Below are 15880 nucleotides of genomic sequence, written 5' to 3' on the forward strand. Positions count from 1 at the left end.
GGAAGGATGACAGGCTGAGTCAACCCTGGATCAAACTGAAGACCCTGAGATCTCAAGTCAGCCACCTTAACCGTTAAGACAACACCGGGCTTAACGTGGTGGGCAACATGGTAGGTCACAAAGTGTTCTTTGCTAATGGTTGTAATAAGAATTATTTGCCAATAATAATCAGTGTTACTGTTCGGTTTGCAGCTGAATGTTGTTAGGTGACTTGTAAATATCTGATTAAGATCATCATTTTATGAATGTTTCCATTGTGGAAGAAAAATAATGATATTCACTTGTTGAATTGTTGCTGCTACTTTGTAAATTAAATTTTTGTACTATAGCCGAATTGGCTGTCAGTAATGTTTCCCTTTTCCCCGAGAGTCTTTTGACATACATGTTGATAAAAGGAATATCTTACGATGAAAAAATGTCTTGCTCGCTGCATAGAAACAGGATGACCTGGCTGTTGACACTGTAAACTTTTGCCATGATTGTCTTTCTCTCCCTCCCACCCAAAGTGGCCACATATTGCAGTTTTGAGTTATTTTGCCTAATGCTTATTAGCTCATCCCATAGTTGAATTGCCAAATGTCTCACCCTCCCATTTTTTGGAATGTCAAATTGTGTATTCGAGGAATTGCTTCGGGCTTCTGCTTCAGTGAAGTCCATTCGAATGTTTCAGTGAATCCTTGAATGTTCTTCCTCTGTGTATACGAAATTAAAGATTCTCCTTTGGTATTCTGATCGATCGATCATGTGGAAATCGAGTTATTTTCCACCACACCATGCTTGATAGATAGGAAAATCAGTAATCATACTAATCACAGCCAGATATGTGCACATATACAGATTAACATCACCAGTTTTAAACCTTTATGCACCTGTTACGAATTTGCAAAAGACTCGGTATTCAACCAAAATGTCTCAATTGGGAAGTTCTGGCTTGAGTGAGAAAACCAAGTGGAAGGCACCATCTATAAAATACAAATCCCATGTGTGGAATACAATCCTTAAACATTTGTTGTTTTATTTTTGGACTTATGTGCATCCTGCAACATGGTGGTGACCCATCCGGGATCACAACACTAGCCGAGCAACTCTTTCAACAGAACTGATGCTCTGTATAATGACTTGTGTGCAGAATGATTAACACTAGATATTATAACACACATCTAGTAGAATTCAAAGAAAATAAAATTATGGTACACATACTATATTCCGATTTGATATTTAAGGCATTATCACGATACATATCGCATGGTGATACCGCAAAAATTGCCAAAAAAACAATATTGAGTCAGAAACCGTTTCCCTTTGTTCCAATTTAACAAAGTCTCATTATGTGCGTGTCCTCCACCCCTTCTGTCTTCCAAAATGGGGGTAAATTTTGCTGATTTCCTAGGGAAATGCTCAGAACATAACAGTTCAGCAACCTTGATGAAGCATACCTGCACAGGTCGGCAAGTGCAGCTGCAGCCAAGCACTATGATAGCGAACAACGTTGCGATGCTGCAAGCTGGCCAACACTTTAACTTCCCGCAATACCTGTGGGCAAAAAAAACCCCCCCAAAAATCAAATATGCTTGTGGTGACTTACCCTGAAAGTCCAAAGTCATGTCTTGTATTTTACAATAGCAAATGCTTAAATACAAAGATACTACCACAGTTCTCTTACCTTCGTGCACATGTTCTCACTGGGGTCCTTTATCAAAACTTTTTTCATTGCATAGAATTGACCATCCAACTTGTTCCGAGCCTGCAACACACATTGGGGTGACAATCGGAAAAAAGTGCCATAAATAAACAGCAAGAAGATAAAGCCATATCAATCCAATCCCTTAAATATTTTTTGAATCTCACCATGAAGAGGCATGCAAAAGCCTATGTCAAAACATTTTCCAGGGTGTAAGTGCAAGGAGCAGTGACATAGGTGCATGAACTCGCACAAAATTTCAAAAGTAACAAAGTTTGTTGTAAATTTAACATCCATGGTAAATTAACAGGGGTGATGCTGAGGTGTCATCCACCAGATGGCGGTCCCATTGGGTGGGTGCCTGGAATGTAGTATCCCTAAGAGAAGATGATCACCTGTCTCTGCTATCATCTGAGCTCCAGCACTTGGACATCGGTCGGTATCACAGGTCGGTATCTGATGTTCGGAGACCGGATAGTGGTGAGATCATGGTGGGTGGCTACACCTACTACTGGTCTGGTCGCTCTGACAGTTACATACCCAAGGGGTTGCTGTAGCTGTGTCCAACAAGTTGACTCCCATGATAATTGAGGTAACACCGGTCAACAAGCATATATATGATGAAACTGAGGCTTCATCATTCCTTGGGTGTCGTTTCCTGGGTCTCTGTATATGGTCTGACTGAAGAGAGTGATTTTACCGTGAAGGAGGCATTCTATGCCACGCTCGAGTGTGTGGTTGAGATACTCTTCTCGTCTTGGGAGAGTTCAATGTATCGACTGCCACTGATAGGGATGGTTATGAGACATGTTCTGGTCCCTTTCGGTTTGGAACTGTGAACCAGAATAGCACCAAGTTCCTTGACTTTGTAAGAAGTCATGGACTTGGGTGGCTGGTTCATGGTTTCAGCGCCCACATGCTCATTGCTGAACTTGGTATTCCAACGCTGGTGGTGTGGCAAAGGAGATTGACTAGATGTGCTCGTTGATAGTCGCTGGAGGATGATTTGGAACTGCAGGGTCCACCAGAATACGCAGTTCCTCAACTGACCACAAGCTTGTTGTAGCAACTCTGAAGTTGCAGTTTAAATACAGGAAAATAATACCACCCCAGCCTCGGCTAGATGTTGGCAAGCACAGGGATGAGAGGGTAGCTGAGGAGTTTGCAAACAGGCTGAGTGTGGATTTGGGGGGTCTGGGTGCTTTGGGGAATCCTTGAAGAGTTGTGGAGTGCCTTCAAGATGACCATGCTTGATGTTGCCGGTGGATGTCATGGAACCCATCGTCAGGCGAAGACGAACTTGGTCTCCCAAGGGACACTGGATACCATTGACTGAAGTCACAGGGCCAACCACAATGGTGAGCTGAGCTGTTCAGGGAGTTGAGGTGTAAAAATGTACATGTGCCGAGGGTAGATAAGGAAGCCTATGTGCAAGGATTCTGTGAGGCGGTATAGCATCACCTGTGGTCAAATGATTCTCATCCTGCTTGCAGAGACATTGGTGCATTGCATTCCTCCAAAGCCTGGCCCTTGCTATACTGCTATGAGAGTGGAAGGAGGTGGGCTCATGACAGGGGAGTCCAAAGTGAAAGCCCACTGGCCCGGAAACTTTGAGCGGCTGGACCCGGCTGACCCACCAGCTGTTGAGTTGGACATCAGGGGTGTAACTAGCCCTATTGCTGACCCTCCAATCAACTGTGAACCACCTTCATTTGTGGAAAAATAGTCTGCAGTGAACCAGTTGAAAGGGGGGTAAAGCTCCTGGGATTTGTGGAATCCACGCTGAACTTCTCAAGGCTGGTGGAAATGCTGCATTCGTGTCATTTAATGCATCTCTATGCTTTGTCTGGAACACAGGCATTGTCCCAACTGACTGGAAGAGGGGCCTTGTTGTCCCTCTGGAAAGGGAAGAGTGATTGCCAGGACTGTAACAGCTACCGAGGGGTGATGCTGCTCTCTCTCAGTGCCAAGCAAGGTTTTGCTCAGATAATTATTGATAACGTTCATCACCATCTGCTTGAGCAACAGTGCCCACAGCAGTCAAGCTTTACACCAAAGAGGTCAACGATTGAACATATCCTTCCTCTTTAGGTCCTCACCGAACGCAGACAAGAGTTTCAGCAGTGGCTGCTTGCATCCTATGTTGATCTCCACAAGCGTTCGATTCAGTGAATCGGGATACCCTCTGGAAGGTTCTCAGTCTTCATGGGGTGCCACCAAAACTGATCAATCTGATTTCTGAACTTTACCCTAGTACTGAGAGTGCTGTGAGGTGTGGTATTTCCATCTCTGACTTATTTCTAGCTGTCACTCGAGTTTGTCAGGGATGTGCAATGGCCCCTACACTTTTCAGCGCTTGTATGGACTGGATTTTTGGGAGGATGTCAGAGAGATAAAGATGTGGTGCATCATTTGGGAATGTCAAGATCTCTGACCATGATTATGCAGATGATTCAGTCATCTTTGCGGAGAAGCTGGATATCTTCATGGGGGCCCTCGAGGCACTGAATGAGGAGTCGGACCCGCTGGGATTACAGGCTTACTGGGTCAAAACTAAAATCCAGGCTTTCAATGACATCTTGGATGCTGCTATCTTGTCTGTACCTGTGTGGTAAAAATGTTGAGGTCATGGAGATATTCACTTACCTTGGTCGTTATCCAGGTCTACGCATGTTGTGAGCCAGAGGTCAAAAGACATCTTGGTCAGGCCTGGGGAGTCATGGATTCACTGGATCATAAGGTGTGGTGCAGTTGGTATCCATGCAAGAGGATGAAAGTCCGAGTCTAAGTCCTTGGTGCTTCCAATCTTGCTCTACAGATGTGACCCTTGGACTCTGTCCAGGGATCTGAGATGGAGACTTAACTCCTTCAAGATCAAGTCTCTTCGAAAAATCCTTGGCTCTCGCTGGTCAGACTGTGTCCAATGAGCAGTTGCTGAAAGAGTCTCAGATGACATTTGTTACCTATATCGTCTGTGCGTCAACTGCCGCTGTACTGTATGGTCATGTGGGTCGTTTTCTTGACGCTGATCCAGTTTACCAGATTCTCTCAGTGAGGGAGCCTCGTGAGTGGAGGAGACAAATGGGCCGACCACATGTCTCGTAGTTGTAGCAGGTTGATCGGCACCTCAAGGAGATGGGAATGGACCAAGCATCTGCCTGGTGGATGGCCAGAGGGAAGCTCCTGGAGTACCGGCGGAAAGTGGACGCAGCGACGTGCTGCTCGGCACATGCTCCCATACCTGACCTGATTAACAGGACTGAAACAACTTGGATACACAATGCTATCGGATAAAAAAACAAGCTCAAGTGAGCCAAGATCCTCGTCCTCTTAACCATGTCATAAAAACGAATACGACGTCATTGTGATGTATCAGGTTTGCGATAAATAATTATCTGTGCTAATGCCCGGCTTGATTCCCACAAACAAAATTCAAACAGCTTGCCTAGTTTCGGAGTAATTGTATAGGCGATTTCCATTAGCGACGATATTATGACGTCTACTTTTTTTGAGGAAGTATTTCCAAAATTGGAGATGGTTACTGCCTGTGCGTGGACTTTCTGCATATACATGGCAAGTTTCACGAAGATCCGATGAAAACTCTGGGTTGTGAAACAAAAAATGTCAAAAAATAGGAATGACGTCATAAAAATTGATACGACGTCATCGTGATGTATCATATGTGCTGTAATTCATCTCTGCTAATGCCCTGTTCAATTCCCGCAAACAGAATTCAAAAAGCTTGCCTAGTTTCGGAGATAATTTTTTTGGTGATTTCCATTAGCGGAGATATTTTAACGTCATAGCTTTTTTTTCTAGGAGGAATTTTCAAAATCGGAGATGGTTATTGTCTGCGCAGGGTATTTTTACATATATACGCCAAGTTTCAGGATGTTTCGATGAATACTGTAGGCTGTGAAACAAAAAAGTCCACAAGAAGAAGATGAAGAACAACAACATGAGTAAGACTTAGAGATCCTCCACGAGGATCTAAAAATTGGGATTACATTTGTTGAGCTACCTATGCTTGAACTACCTCCAGATCTGTTTTTTATGTGGAGTGGAGGAAAGAAAACAAGTGGAGGAAATATAATTTTGTTAACACTTAAAATGGAAAACGTTACAAGCAAAACTAGATTTTGGTTCAGGCCTGGATGCAGATGCAGTCTATCAGTTGGATACAAAATGTAAACTGTTCAGCTTGGTTGAGGTATGCGCTCGGGCAAGGGTTGTTCTAGTTCACCTTGCATTCCATTGGGGTTTAGTGCATAGACGAGGTTTGGCTGTATTAAAAGAAAAAACAAAAATGCCCCACTATAATGATGAACAGAACAAGAGACACATACCTTGAAAACCTGTCCATAGCCACCTCTGCCAAGACAACAGATTTCTTCAAACTCACTGTGGTAACGGGATGTCTGCAACTGTAGGAGTTGTCCTTTTTGCCTGCAATACCATCAATAATTAGCTTTTCTTCTTTGGTGACCCCATGTTAGCACATTGCTTATGATGCCAAAATCCCAAGTTAAAAAGCAAACAAACACATTGATTTGCCCATCATCCATAATCAACCTTGCATTTCAAAAAGAATAAAAATAAATAAATAAACAAATAAAATTTTAAAAAGGTAAAGTGAGGCCAAGATCACTTTAAAATGATAGACTAAAGAAAAAAAAAACAAAAAAAAAACGTAATCAATGGACAAACTAAATTCCACACTGTATCCCAAAAAAATGAATGAAATGGATAATTACCAATGCCATGTTATTTAAATACAAAACAGCTTAAAACTATAAAGTTCATAGAACACCTTACCTGATGCAGTATTTAAGTACTGTATATAGAGTACTTCAATTTAAATGAAATAATGATTTTAAAGATCGTTTTTCTTCCTTGGACAAACACTGTGTTGACATGCATAAACAAGCTTATCATGGCGTTTCATGGGTACCCCTACCAGAAGTAAAAAAATATTGTCGAGTCCAGGGGGTTTAGCGTTTAGCCCCCACCTGGACGGATGGCCAAACAGTTCTCAATTGGAGGCTTACAGCCGAGACTCTCGGAGATTAATGTGCACGCGGGAAAGAAATGGCGGTAAAGGACGGAGGCACATGGGTTGTACTCGACCCACAAAATACACGTACACAAGCAAATGAAATAGAACAAATAATAATTTAATAACAGTAATCAAATATGAACAATGACAATAATTCAAGAAAAATGTGAGATAAACTAAATCTAAATAAAACTGAGGTGCCTCCACGCAGACTTAAATACAGACAAGGGAACAGGATAATAAAAGAAGAATCCCTCCTTTATCCCGGCACTTAACTGAGTGCCAGAGATGGCCTTTATGGAACGTGGAAACGAGGCGCTTCTTCGTGCACGTGCAAACACACCCTCAAAAATGGAGCTCGGCCCCACTCTCGCAGCGGGACAAACGTACGTCAGGCAATTCGTGAGTGGGATTCAACACCAAGGCTCAGAGATCCTGTGCAGCTTTCTTGTGCATCAATTGTCCTAACCGACATGCTGCTTTTCAGAATGGCTGCCGTCGTCCTCGGTTCCATACACGAGGCTTAGGGACCGTTCCTCATGACCGAACCAAGAGCCAAAGGCTAGAGTCTTGCTTCACGACGCGAGCCAAAATAGCCTTAGCATGAATTTTTTTTTTGTATACCTTGTCGAGGCTCGTATGAGAGCTAACACACAACGCACAGCAAGGGGGCATGAGACAAGAGGGGCGGGAGTGGGAGGGACAAAACAGTGGGGAACAGACATTAGATCTGTGGAAGGGAGAGGGATGGGACGGGGAACATGAGGAAGAGAAGATGGACATTACAGGGACTTTCAGGAAGGAAAGCAGGGGAATTGAAGGACGTGGGCTTGGGTGGATTATCGGGGGTAGAAAAGATCAAGGATTTGGATGGGGGATGATAAGAGGTGGTGGTGAACAGCTGTTTTGAAAGCTTGGAGGGAAGAATGGGAAAGAATAGAGTGAGGGAGTTTATCCCAAAGGCGGGAAAAAAAGAGGAATGAAAGAGTGAAGGTGAGCAGTGATTCGTGATTTTGGTAGTTTTACCAGAATGGGGTTGTTGGCGGACCTTGAGCGCCCTGTGGAAATGTGTTGGGGACAAATCGCAGAGAGAGCAGGGGGGGGCAAGGCTGGAGAGGAGACGGTAGAAGACAGAAAGACCACCAACCAACCTGCGGTGTTTGAGTGAGAGGCCCAAAGACTCAGCTTCATTGCGGGAGATGCCGATGATCCTAAAATAAGATAATAAAATACGTATGCTGAATACGATAATCATGCAATCTTCTTCATGCTTCGAAGGAAAGACATTTCGTCGAGCCCCGATCTTTCATGCCATCTCCTTGCTACGTTCTCATCTCTCGACCGCACGCGTCCTTTACTCCGCACCGATCTCGTGCGTGCGCTCCCAATGTCTCGTGATTACTGTGCAACTCGCGATTACTGCACAACCAACCTCTCTTCATACTGATCTCATGCGTGTGCTCCCAATCTCTCATGATTACTGAACAACCGACCCTTCTTCACACTGATCTCGTGTGTGCGCTCCCAATCTCTCGCGATTACTGTGCAACCGACCCTTCTTCATACTGATGTCATGCATGCGCTCCAAATATCTCATGATTACTGCACAACCAACCCTTCTTCACACTGATCTCATGCGTGTGCTCCCAATCTCTCATGATTACTGAACAACCGACCCTTCTTCACACTGATCTCATGTGTGCGCTCCCAATCTCTCACAATTACTGCGCAACCGACCCTTCTTCATACTGATGTCATGCATGCGCTCCCAATCTCTCATGATTACTGCACAACCAACCTCTCTTCACACTGATCTCATGCGTGTGCTCCCAATCTCTCATGATTACTGAACAACCGACCCTTCTTCATACTGATGTCATGCATGCGCTCCCAATCTCTCATGATTACTGCACAACCAACCTCTCTTCACACTGATCTCATGCGTGTGCTCCCAATCTCTCATGATTACTGAACAACCGACCCTTCTTCATACTGATGTCATGCATGCGCTCCCAATCTCATGATTACTGCACAACCAACCCTTCTTCATACTGATGTCATGCATGCACTCCCAATCTCATGATTATTTAACAACTGACCTTTCTTCACACTGATCTCATGCGTGCGCTCCCAATCTCTTGTGATTACTACACAACCAACCCTTCTTCATACTGATGTCATGCATGTGCTCCCAATCTCTAGCGATTACTGCACAACCGACCCTTCTTCACACTGATTTTGTGCATGCACTCCCAATCTCTCTTGATTACTGCACACCAACCCTTATTCACACTAATCTCGTGCATGTGCTCCCAATCTCTCGTGATTACTGTATAACTTTGCGGGAGAAGGGAGTACCCTCTTCCCGCATCTCCTCTTTCACTCTCCCCTCCTCCTCTCTCTTTCTTTCTGGACATATCCGGACAGCGTTTGTCTCCGGACGTGTCCGGGCAGGGTTTGTCTCCGGACGCATCCGGGCAGTATTTATGTTTGGATGGTAGTTTGTTTCCGGACAAGAGTTTGGCTCCAGGTCATGGTTATAGTGTGACCAGTAGGAAATGGATTTCAGACATTATTTTGTTTCCATCTTCACTGTTATTTCTATGCGGAATCATTTTGACGAGACGGTATGAATCGTAATTAACCCTCCACTGCACATCTGCCTTCCCTTCCTCTCACGTCACACAGTCTTCCTTTCTCCGCCTCCCTCCACCTCTTCACTCTCCCCACACACTCTCCCCCACCTGACTCTCCTTCTTCCCCCCTCCTTTTCTCCCTTCCTCCTTAGTTTTACCGCTAGCGACGCGACGGGTGGTATTTGCTAGTAGTTAATAAAATGAATATTTGGCTCAAAATCAACTAAGTCTGTGGTGGGGGTTAAATTTCTTTCGCTTTACTATCCTCTGAGAAAACCCTAAAAAGAAATGCAGTGAAAAAAACTGCCTAAGCTATCTTTTCAGAAATTAAAATAATGGTATAATTTTGAAATAACACATTTACACATACTATTTGGGGTGTTAAACAGGATATTAATTATTCTTATTATTATTCTTTCAAATGCAGCACAACAAGGCTGTGGGATACAATTGTTGGCTGAGGACAAGGCTGTGCCGCTGATGCAGTGCCCTCTCTCTGTGTGTTAGAGCAAGAATTTGTAATTTTTCAGGGTGCCGGCGATAGCTCGCCTACTCTTCACGAAGGACACCATGGGATCTTTATCATCCACCAACTAATGCTGGCAGATAGGACACCCAATGCAATGTCCATCCAAGGAATACATCGATGAATCACCCTGCCTGTGAAACACAAGGATGACAGTTAATAGCTAGGTCGGTATTCAAACCCAGGCTGGACAACTTGAGGTGAGTGTGTATATCTGGAGGCCATTCTGCCAGCCCAATGGGTTTATTGGCCTTAAAGGACCATTTTGTGTCTCGTTTCATGAGTATGCTACATTATACTACAAAGCAAATGATCAAATCAAATACAGTATTAGCTCTATTCAAAAGATAGCCTAGCTGTTATTGAGAAAAGTAATCATATTGAATATGCATCCATGATATTATAATCGGTAAAACGACACTCATGGAAAATCACCAAATCATAGTCATCAGAAACAAAACAACACATGAGCATTATGGCATTCCTCCACAAACTCTTTATATCAATACTGAACCATTGGGAGGAGCTATGTCACTGTTAGTTTATTATGTGGTTCATGGACACCTGCCAACCTCACAATAAAGACAACAGTGGGATCCAATTTGCATCAAGTAAAGTGATCCATTATTCAACGATTAGACATGAGACCTTCAAAGTGGAAATGCTATGATAATCCACCAAGAGAATATGACAGGTTATGAACTCATGCTTTCTCTAGAACAATACAATGAATGTTTGCTTACAAAAACAATTTAGAAACTGGAAATATTGCAATTACGGAAAAGAGTAAAGACCAAAAAATAAAAATAAAAAATACTTACAACTTACCCTCCAAATATGCATTACTAAAAAAAAAAACATTGTGAAAATTTCTAACTATAATTACACAGGATTAAGTTACTGTGAATCTCATTGTTATTCCAGTTGGTGTAATCTTTAAATGCCCATCTTTATCATTCAACCTCTTTAGCATTCTTCATCCCAAGACATCATCTCCATCTTGAAAATCTCTGCAATTGTAGCTGCACTGGAGTAATGTAAAGTGTATTCTTGATGCATCTTTTAGACCAGCTAGCATTCCTCTTTTGTTGCTCATTGTCAAAATGAACAAGTTTGAAAATAATTAAAATGAGATTTACAAAAAAACAACAAAACAAGGAAATTCAACACATTTTCCACTTAGCTAAACCCGAGCCAAACAACACTTTGCGTTCCCAAGGGAACCCTTGGATAATGGCTCAAATCCTACATGCATTAATTAGTCCTTTATCTCGCAATTTTCTTGGAATTCATGTAAACAAAAAAAGTACAATGATGTCTACTCAATGTCTTTGTGCTACGTGTACTGTAATTTATGGATAAGCTCAAACCTTAGATCACCAAAATAAAAACATTAAAAAATATATACCGTATTTTCCAGTGTACAAACCACACTTTTTAATCGGCAAAAAGGGTAAAAGTTGGGGGTGTGGTTAATACATGGGTGTAGGAAAAAAAAAAAGAAGCAAAAGTCAGTCTTAAAAATGATCAATGCTGAATTTCAATAATATTCCACATGAACACTTTTGCAGCAGTCGGAATGGCTGCTAAGTTCAATTCTGCCATTTAAATTTTGAAAATTGCTTCAGGTTCAGAGTTTGTAAAGCATTTTATTCAGTGTGTGTAGAAATTAAATAAATAACTAAGAAGGAAACACCTGGAGTTTAGGTGCATGGCATATATATATATATATATATATATATATATATATATATATATATATATATATATATATATATATATATATATATATATATATATATATATATAGAGCCTCGCGGCTCTATAAACACCATTAAACACAAAAGAAGAATTATTCACAATTGCTAAAGTGCAATAATGGAGCACCCGCCTCAAATAAACTTGCGTGGCAAGCTTCCCTCGTATGTTGTGTATTCAAGAGGGAGACACTGCCCAAAGACAAGTTTCCAGCCGGCGTCATTGTCCGTGCACTGCAGAAGGAGTGGATAGATGAGGGACTTGTAGTGGTGACGATCTTTTTACATGAATCATTTTCTTCATGAACATCTGGTGCAGGCAGAATTAATCCACGAAGCTTATTCCTTACATGCTGACGCTATGCTAGGAAATGATGGACAGGACAGGGGCATGGTTTAAAATTAGGAACAATCAATCAACCGTGAGTACCTTTATATAAAAGGGCAGGAAATGGATTTAAAAGGAAGAAGAATTTCACGAGAGCGAGGAGCCACGTAGGACGGTGAAGCTTTAACAAGTACCAGTGCTGCTCTGTTCTTTTGGCTTCCTTTGGTTCACTTAGTTATTCCTGGTTCTCTTCATTTTCCCTCGTTTCTATCAGCGATTCCTAACTTGCTTCCCACGGATTACTTGCATCAACCAGATGAGCTTTCTTACTTTTCAGGCCTTTGTATTCGTCCCAGGTTTCGAGGAACATTAGCTGCATCTCGGTGGAACCACCACAGACAAACTTTCCTATTTCCCGGACTTGGTATTTTCATCAGTTGAAAATCAACATTTTCTGATGGGTTTCCCGCCAGGATTTTCGACCCGGATTCCGAGGAGCATTGACCACATTACATGAATCTTGGTTGAACTTTCACCAATACTCCCGTCACAACGTTGGCTGAGCATTATAGTGACTGGGAGACTGCCGGCATTCATCGGGAGGAAGAGACAGGTCAACCTTCCGATGATCTGCGGCTGGATAGTCAAGGTGTGGGAGGAGATATCATCGGACATCATCAAGCGAGCATTTCTGAAATGCTTCATCTCCAACATCGACGGCATCATTTGGGAGGAGGAGGCTGCAAATGACGGTGATGGCGACGTGGACCTTCTCCACCCTGATTCGGACAAGGAGTTACGTGCCGTCTTCAGTGAGGAAAGCATTGATGAGGATTTCCTCGGGTTTAGCTGAGAAGCTTCATCAGACCCAAACGGCCCCTCTCAGGGCCACAAATCCACAAGAAATATGTACGATACCAGTATTAATCCCTTTTCTTGTTACAAAAAAAAAAAATCCTCTTGATAGTATTAAAAAATAAGAAAGAAAAATAAAAACTCCTTGGTGTCCTCCTCCTCTCTCTTCAAAAATGAGAATAAGACTGTTCGACGAAATTAAGTAGACAGGAGTAAGCATGTTGATACCTCCGTCACTTTATTATGCCTGGGGTTGGCTTAATGGTTAGGGTGGCAGGTTTTGGATCCCAGGGTCCCGAGTTCAATTCCCGCTCAGCTGTTGAATTAATATTAGGTGGGGTTAACTCGACCTGTCATCCTTCCGAGGTCGGCAAAACGAGTGCCAGCATGTTGGTATACTGTGTCGGAGTGGTGACCCATCCATGATTGTGACCAATAGCCAAGGAGACTGCTTAGGCAACACCAACGCTCTGCACAGAGTATGGTCCCAATCTCCTCCTCCTCTTGTCACTTTGTTCCGTACAAAGTTAATGTACAAACGAATTTAAGTCCAGATCAGAAAATAACATGATTAATATATTCATTTCTTTTGAGGGTGAAAAACAAGGGTGTGGTTAATCCACCGGAAAAGTTATTTATTTATTTATTTTTTTGAGGGTGAAAAACAGGGGTGTGGTTAATCCACGGCCACAGTTTATACACCGGAAAATACGAAATATAAAATCTCACTGACTCGTTTTGCTTCTTCTGCAAAGAAAAATTATGCACTTGTGTCAAGGACTGAAGGGAACGTTTCTGGTTTTGTTTGTTGCCCAGTTATCCTGTCATGGTTTGATTTCCAAGGAAATGCGATACAAATAGAAATAAACTAAGTGCCCGATGAGGTGTAATAAGGAGATAATGTGGTGAAAATGTTTTCTTTCTATGCTGATGATGATAACATTTTGTACTTGAGATAAAAAGGTGAATATCCCTCATATTTTAATGTGCTAGTCACATGACACCCCAAGGTTCATACACAATGTCACACCGTTTCCGGGGCATGAGCAATATATGTCGTCCTGACAGCATAGTTCAGAGGTTGTCCATTTACCTTTGAGCTGTCTCGTCTGGGTTGGGTTCTGATGTGATGATAAATGTCCAGTTGGTGCGTCGCAAGCACAATGTTGAATTACAAAATGGACTCTCCCTCACATGGATGATAAACTGTGTGTTCCATCTGCTAGCATTAGCTGGTGGACTTTAAAGATCCCAGTGTAGTCAAACCCTGGTTTTATTTGAACCAAATTTCATTTCTTATAAAATAGTCAATTTAATGACAATTAAACAATTTATTAAATTCCAAGCTGTATAATATCTGTTTCTCTCCAGCCATCAAAATTAGACAAGCTGAGGAATAAGAGCAAAAATATAAAAACACAATAAGGTTCATATTGTTGGAAATGTAACAGCAACCAAACATTTTAGGCCTTGTTAGCTCACAATATGTTTTGTTTGTTTTCTTGCATCAAAGCTAAGAGATTCCCAAATTACATTAAATTAAATGGTTATTGTTGAAGGTTGGAAGGTCTGCCAAAAGTAAAATTGGGAAAAAACAAAATTCCTATCCAATTAATCCAATATTAAGGAAAGTAATCCAATTTTGTTCTGTCTCTGTCTCTGTCTCTCTCCTATTCGTTCATCCTCTTATTGCATTAATGTGTTGTACAGTTGTTCCCACTGTTAGTGCAGTGCATTCTATCCACTGTCACCTCTTTCAACTAAAAGGCCTGGAATTTGTACATATAAAACACACTCCCCACCATGCACATACAAAAGCAACTTGCTATTGACTTCACTTACAATGGTAAACATCATGGTTCTAAAATCTTTACCTTAATAATGAGATGGGCCGGAGTATACCATCAGAAAGGAAGTCTTCAAACTGCAAACACAATGCATTGTATTTCTTCATTTATTATGCGCAAACTCTTGAGAGAGTGCCAAAACGTTTTGTATATATTTGAAGTCAAGATAAAATGATTAAATAAAAAAATCAATCATTATGATGAAGAACAGATTATATTATCAATGTCACTATACTTCTTGGATTATCAGCAGAAAAAAAGTGTTATGGCCTGATAGATTATTACCTGGTTATTAGCAGAGCGCATGAACTCACACAGTGCTTTGTTGAACTGCAGTCGCACAGAACCAAACTCATCCAGAAAAGAAGAAGGAGAAATCAATCCCATTCTGGCCAATCGGCGTGCTATTGCTGCAAGCATACAACCAATGTTCAGATCATGTGATTAAAAAACAAAAGTACAACCATGCCAACTTGTATGCAAGAAATTATTTGTCTCAAAATGGAGTACATTTCCACAAAAATGTAAAAAAAAAAAAAATTATTATTAATAAATAATTTCTAGATGAACTATTTGGCATACGAAAAATAAGATTATAAAGCATTGATAAAGAATAGCACAGAGCAGAAGAAAGTACAAAAAAAGATCCCAACAAAAAGGGGACTCGGTCGAGTGCATATCTCTGCCACACAATGCCTGATCCAGTGGAACATATCGGGCCCAATAAATTTTTGAAATGTCATGCTACATATCGTTTTTGGCACCATCTTCCAATGGGGAAGAATCACTTTAAAAATTAAAAAATTCTCGTATCCAGCTCTTCATCAAATTGAATAAATTCTTCCTTGCCACTAACCCAACGTGTCCACCAAGTTTTGTCCAAATCCGTCAACTTTTTGAGATATCGTGTTGTATATCGTTTATGGCCCTCTCAATGGTGAAGAATCACTTAAAACATTCTAGTAGCTGGATCTGGATCTTCACCAAATTCTAATCGGTTTGTTCTTGTCACACACCCAAACTAACCACCAAATTTCATCTGAATCCATCCACAACTTTTTGAGATATTCTGCGCACAGACAAACAGACAAACAAACAAAGAAAAACAAACAGGGGTGAAAACATAACCTCCTTCCACCTTCGGTGGCAGAGGTAATGAACATACAGCACACCGAGGCCAAGACATTTTTGATT

General features: G+C 41.7%; 1 protein-coding gene across 1 annotated transcript in view; it reads right to left on the minus strand.

Annotated features, from left to right (window-relative positions):
- The window catches only part of LOC147017108 (eukaryotic translation initiation factor 2-alpha kinase 1-like), a 50479-nt gene extending 35383 nt beyond the window's left edge, over window positions 1–15096 (minus strand). The window contains exons 1-5 of the mRNA XM_085846491.1: window positions 14972–15096; window positions 14714–14763; window positions 6028–6127; window positions 1664–1744; window positions 1437–1533 (exon numbers count right to left, since the gene is read on the minus strand). Coding sequence (XP_085702617.1) covers window positions 1437–1533; window positions 1664–1744; window positions 6028–6127; window positions 14714–14763; window positions 14972–15073 — 430 coding nt within the window. The 5' untranslated portion in view covers window positions 15074–15096. The remainder of the gene's footprint in view (window positions 1–1436; window positions 1534–1663; window positions 1745–6027; window positions 6128–14713; window positions 14764–14971) is intronic.
- Between the last annotated feature and the right edge of the window lie 784 nt (window positions 15097–15880).

The sequence above is a fragment of the Eptatretus burgeri genome, chromosome 11, assembly GCF_056783735.1.
Source record: "Eptatretus burgeri isolate ZD-2024b chromosome 11, Ebu_testis_v1, whole genome shotgun sequence".
Classification (NCBI taxonomy): Eukaryota; Metazoa; Chordata; class Myxini; order Myxiniformes; family Myxinidae; genus Eptatretus; species Eptatretus burgeri.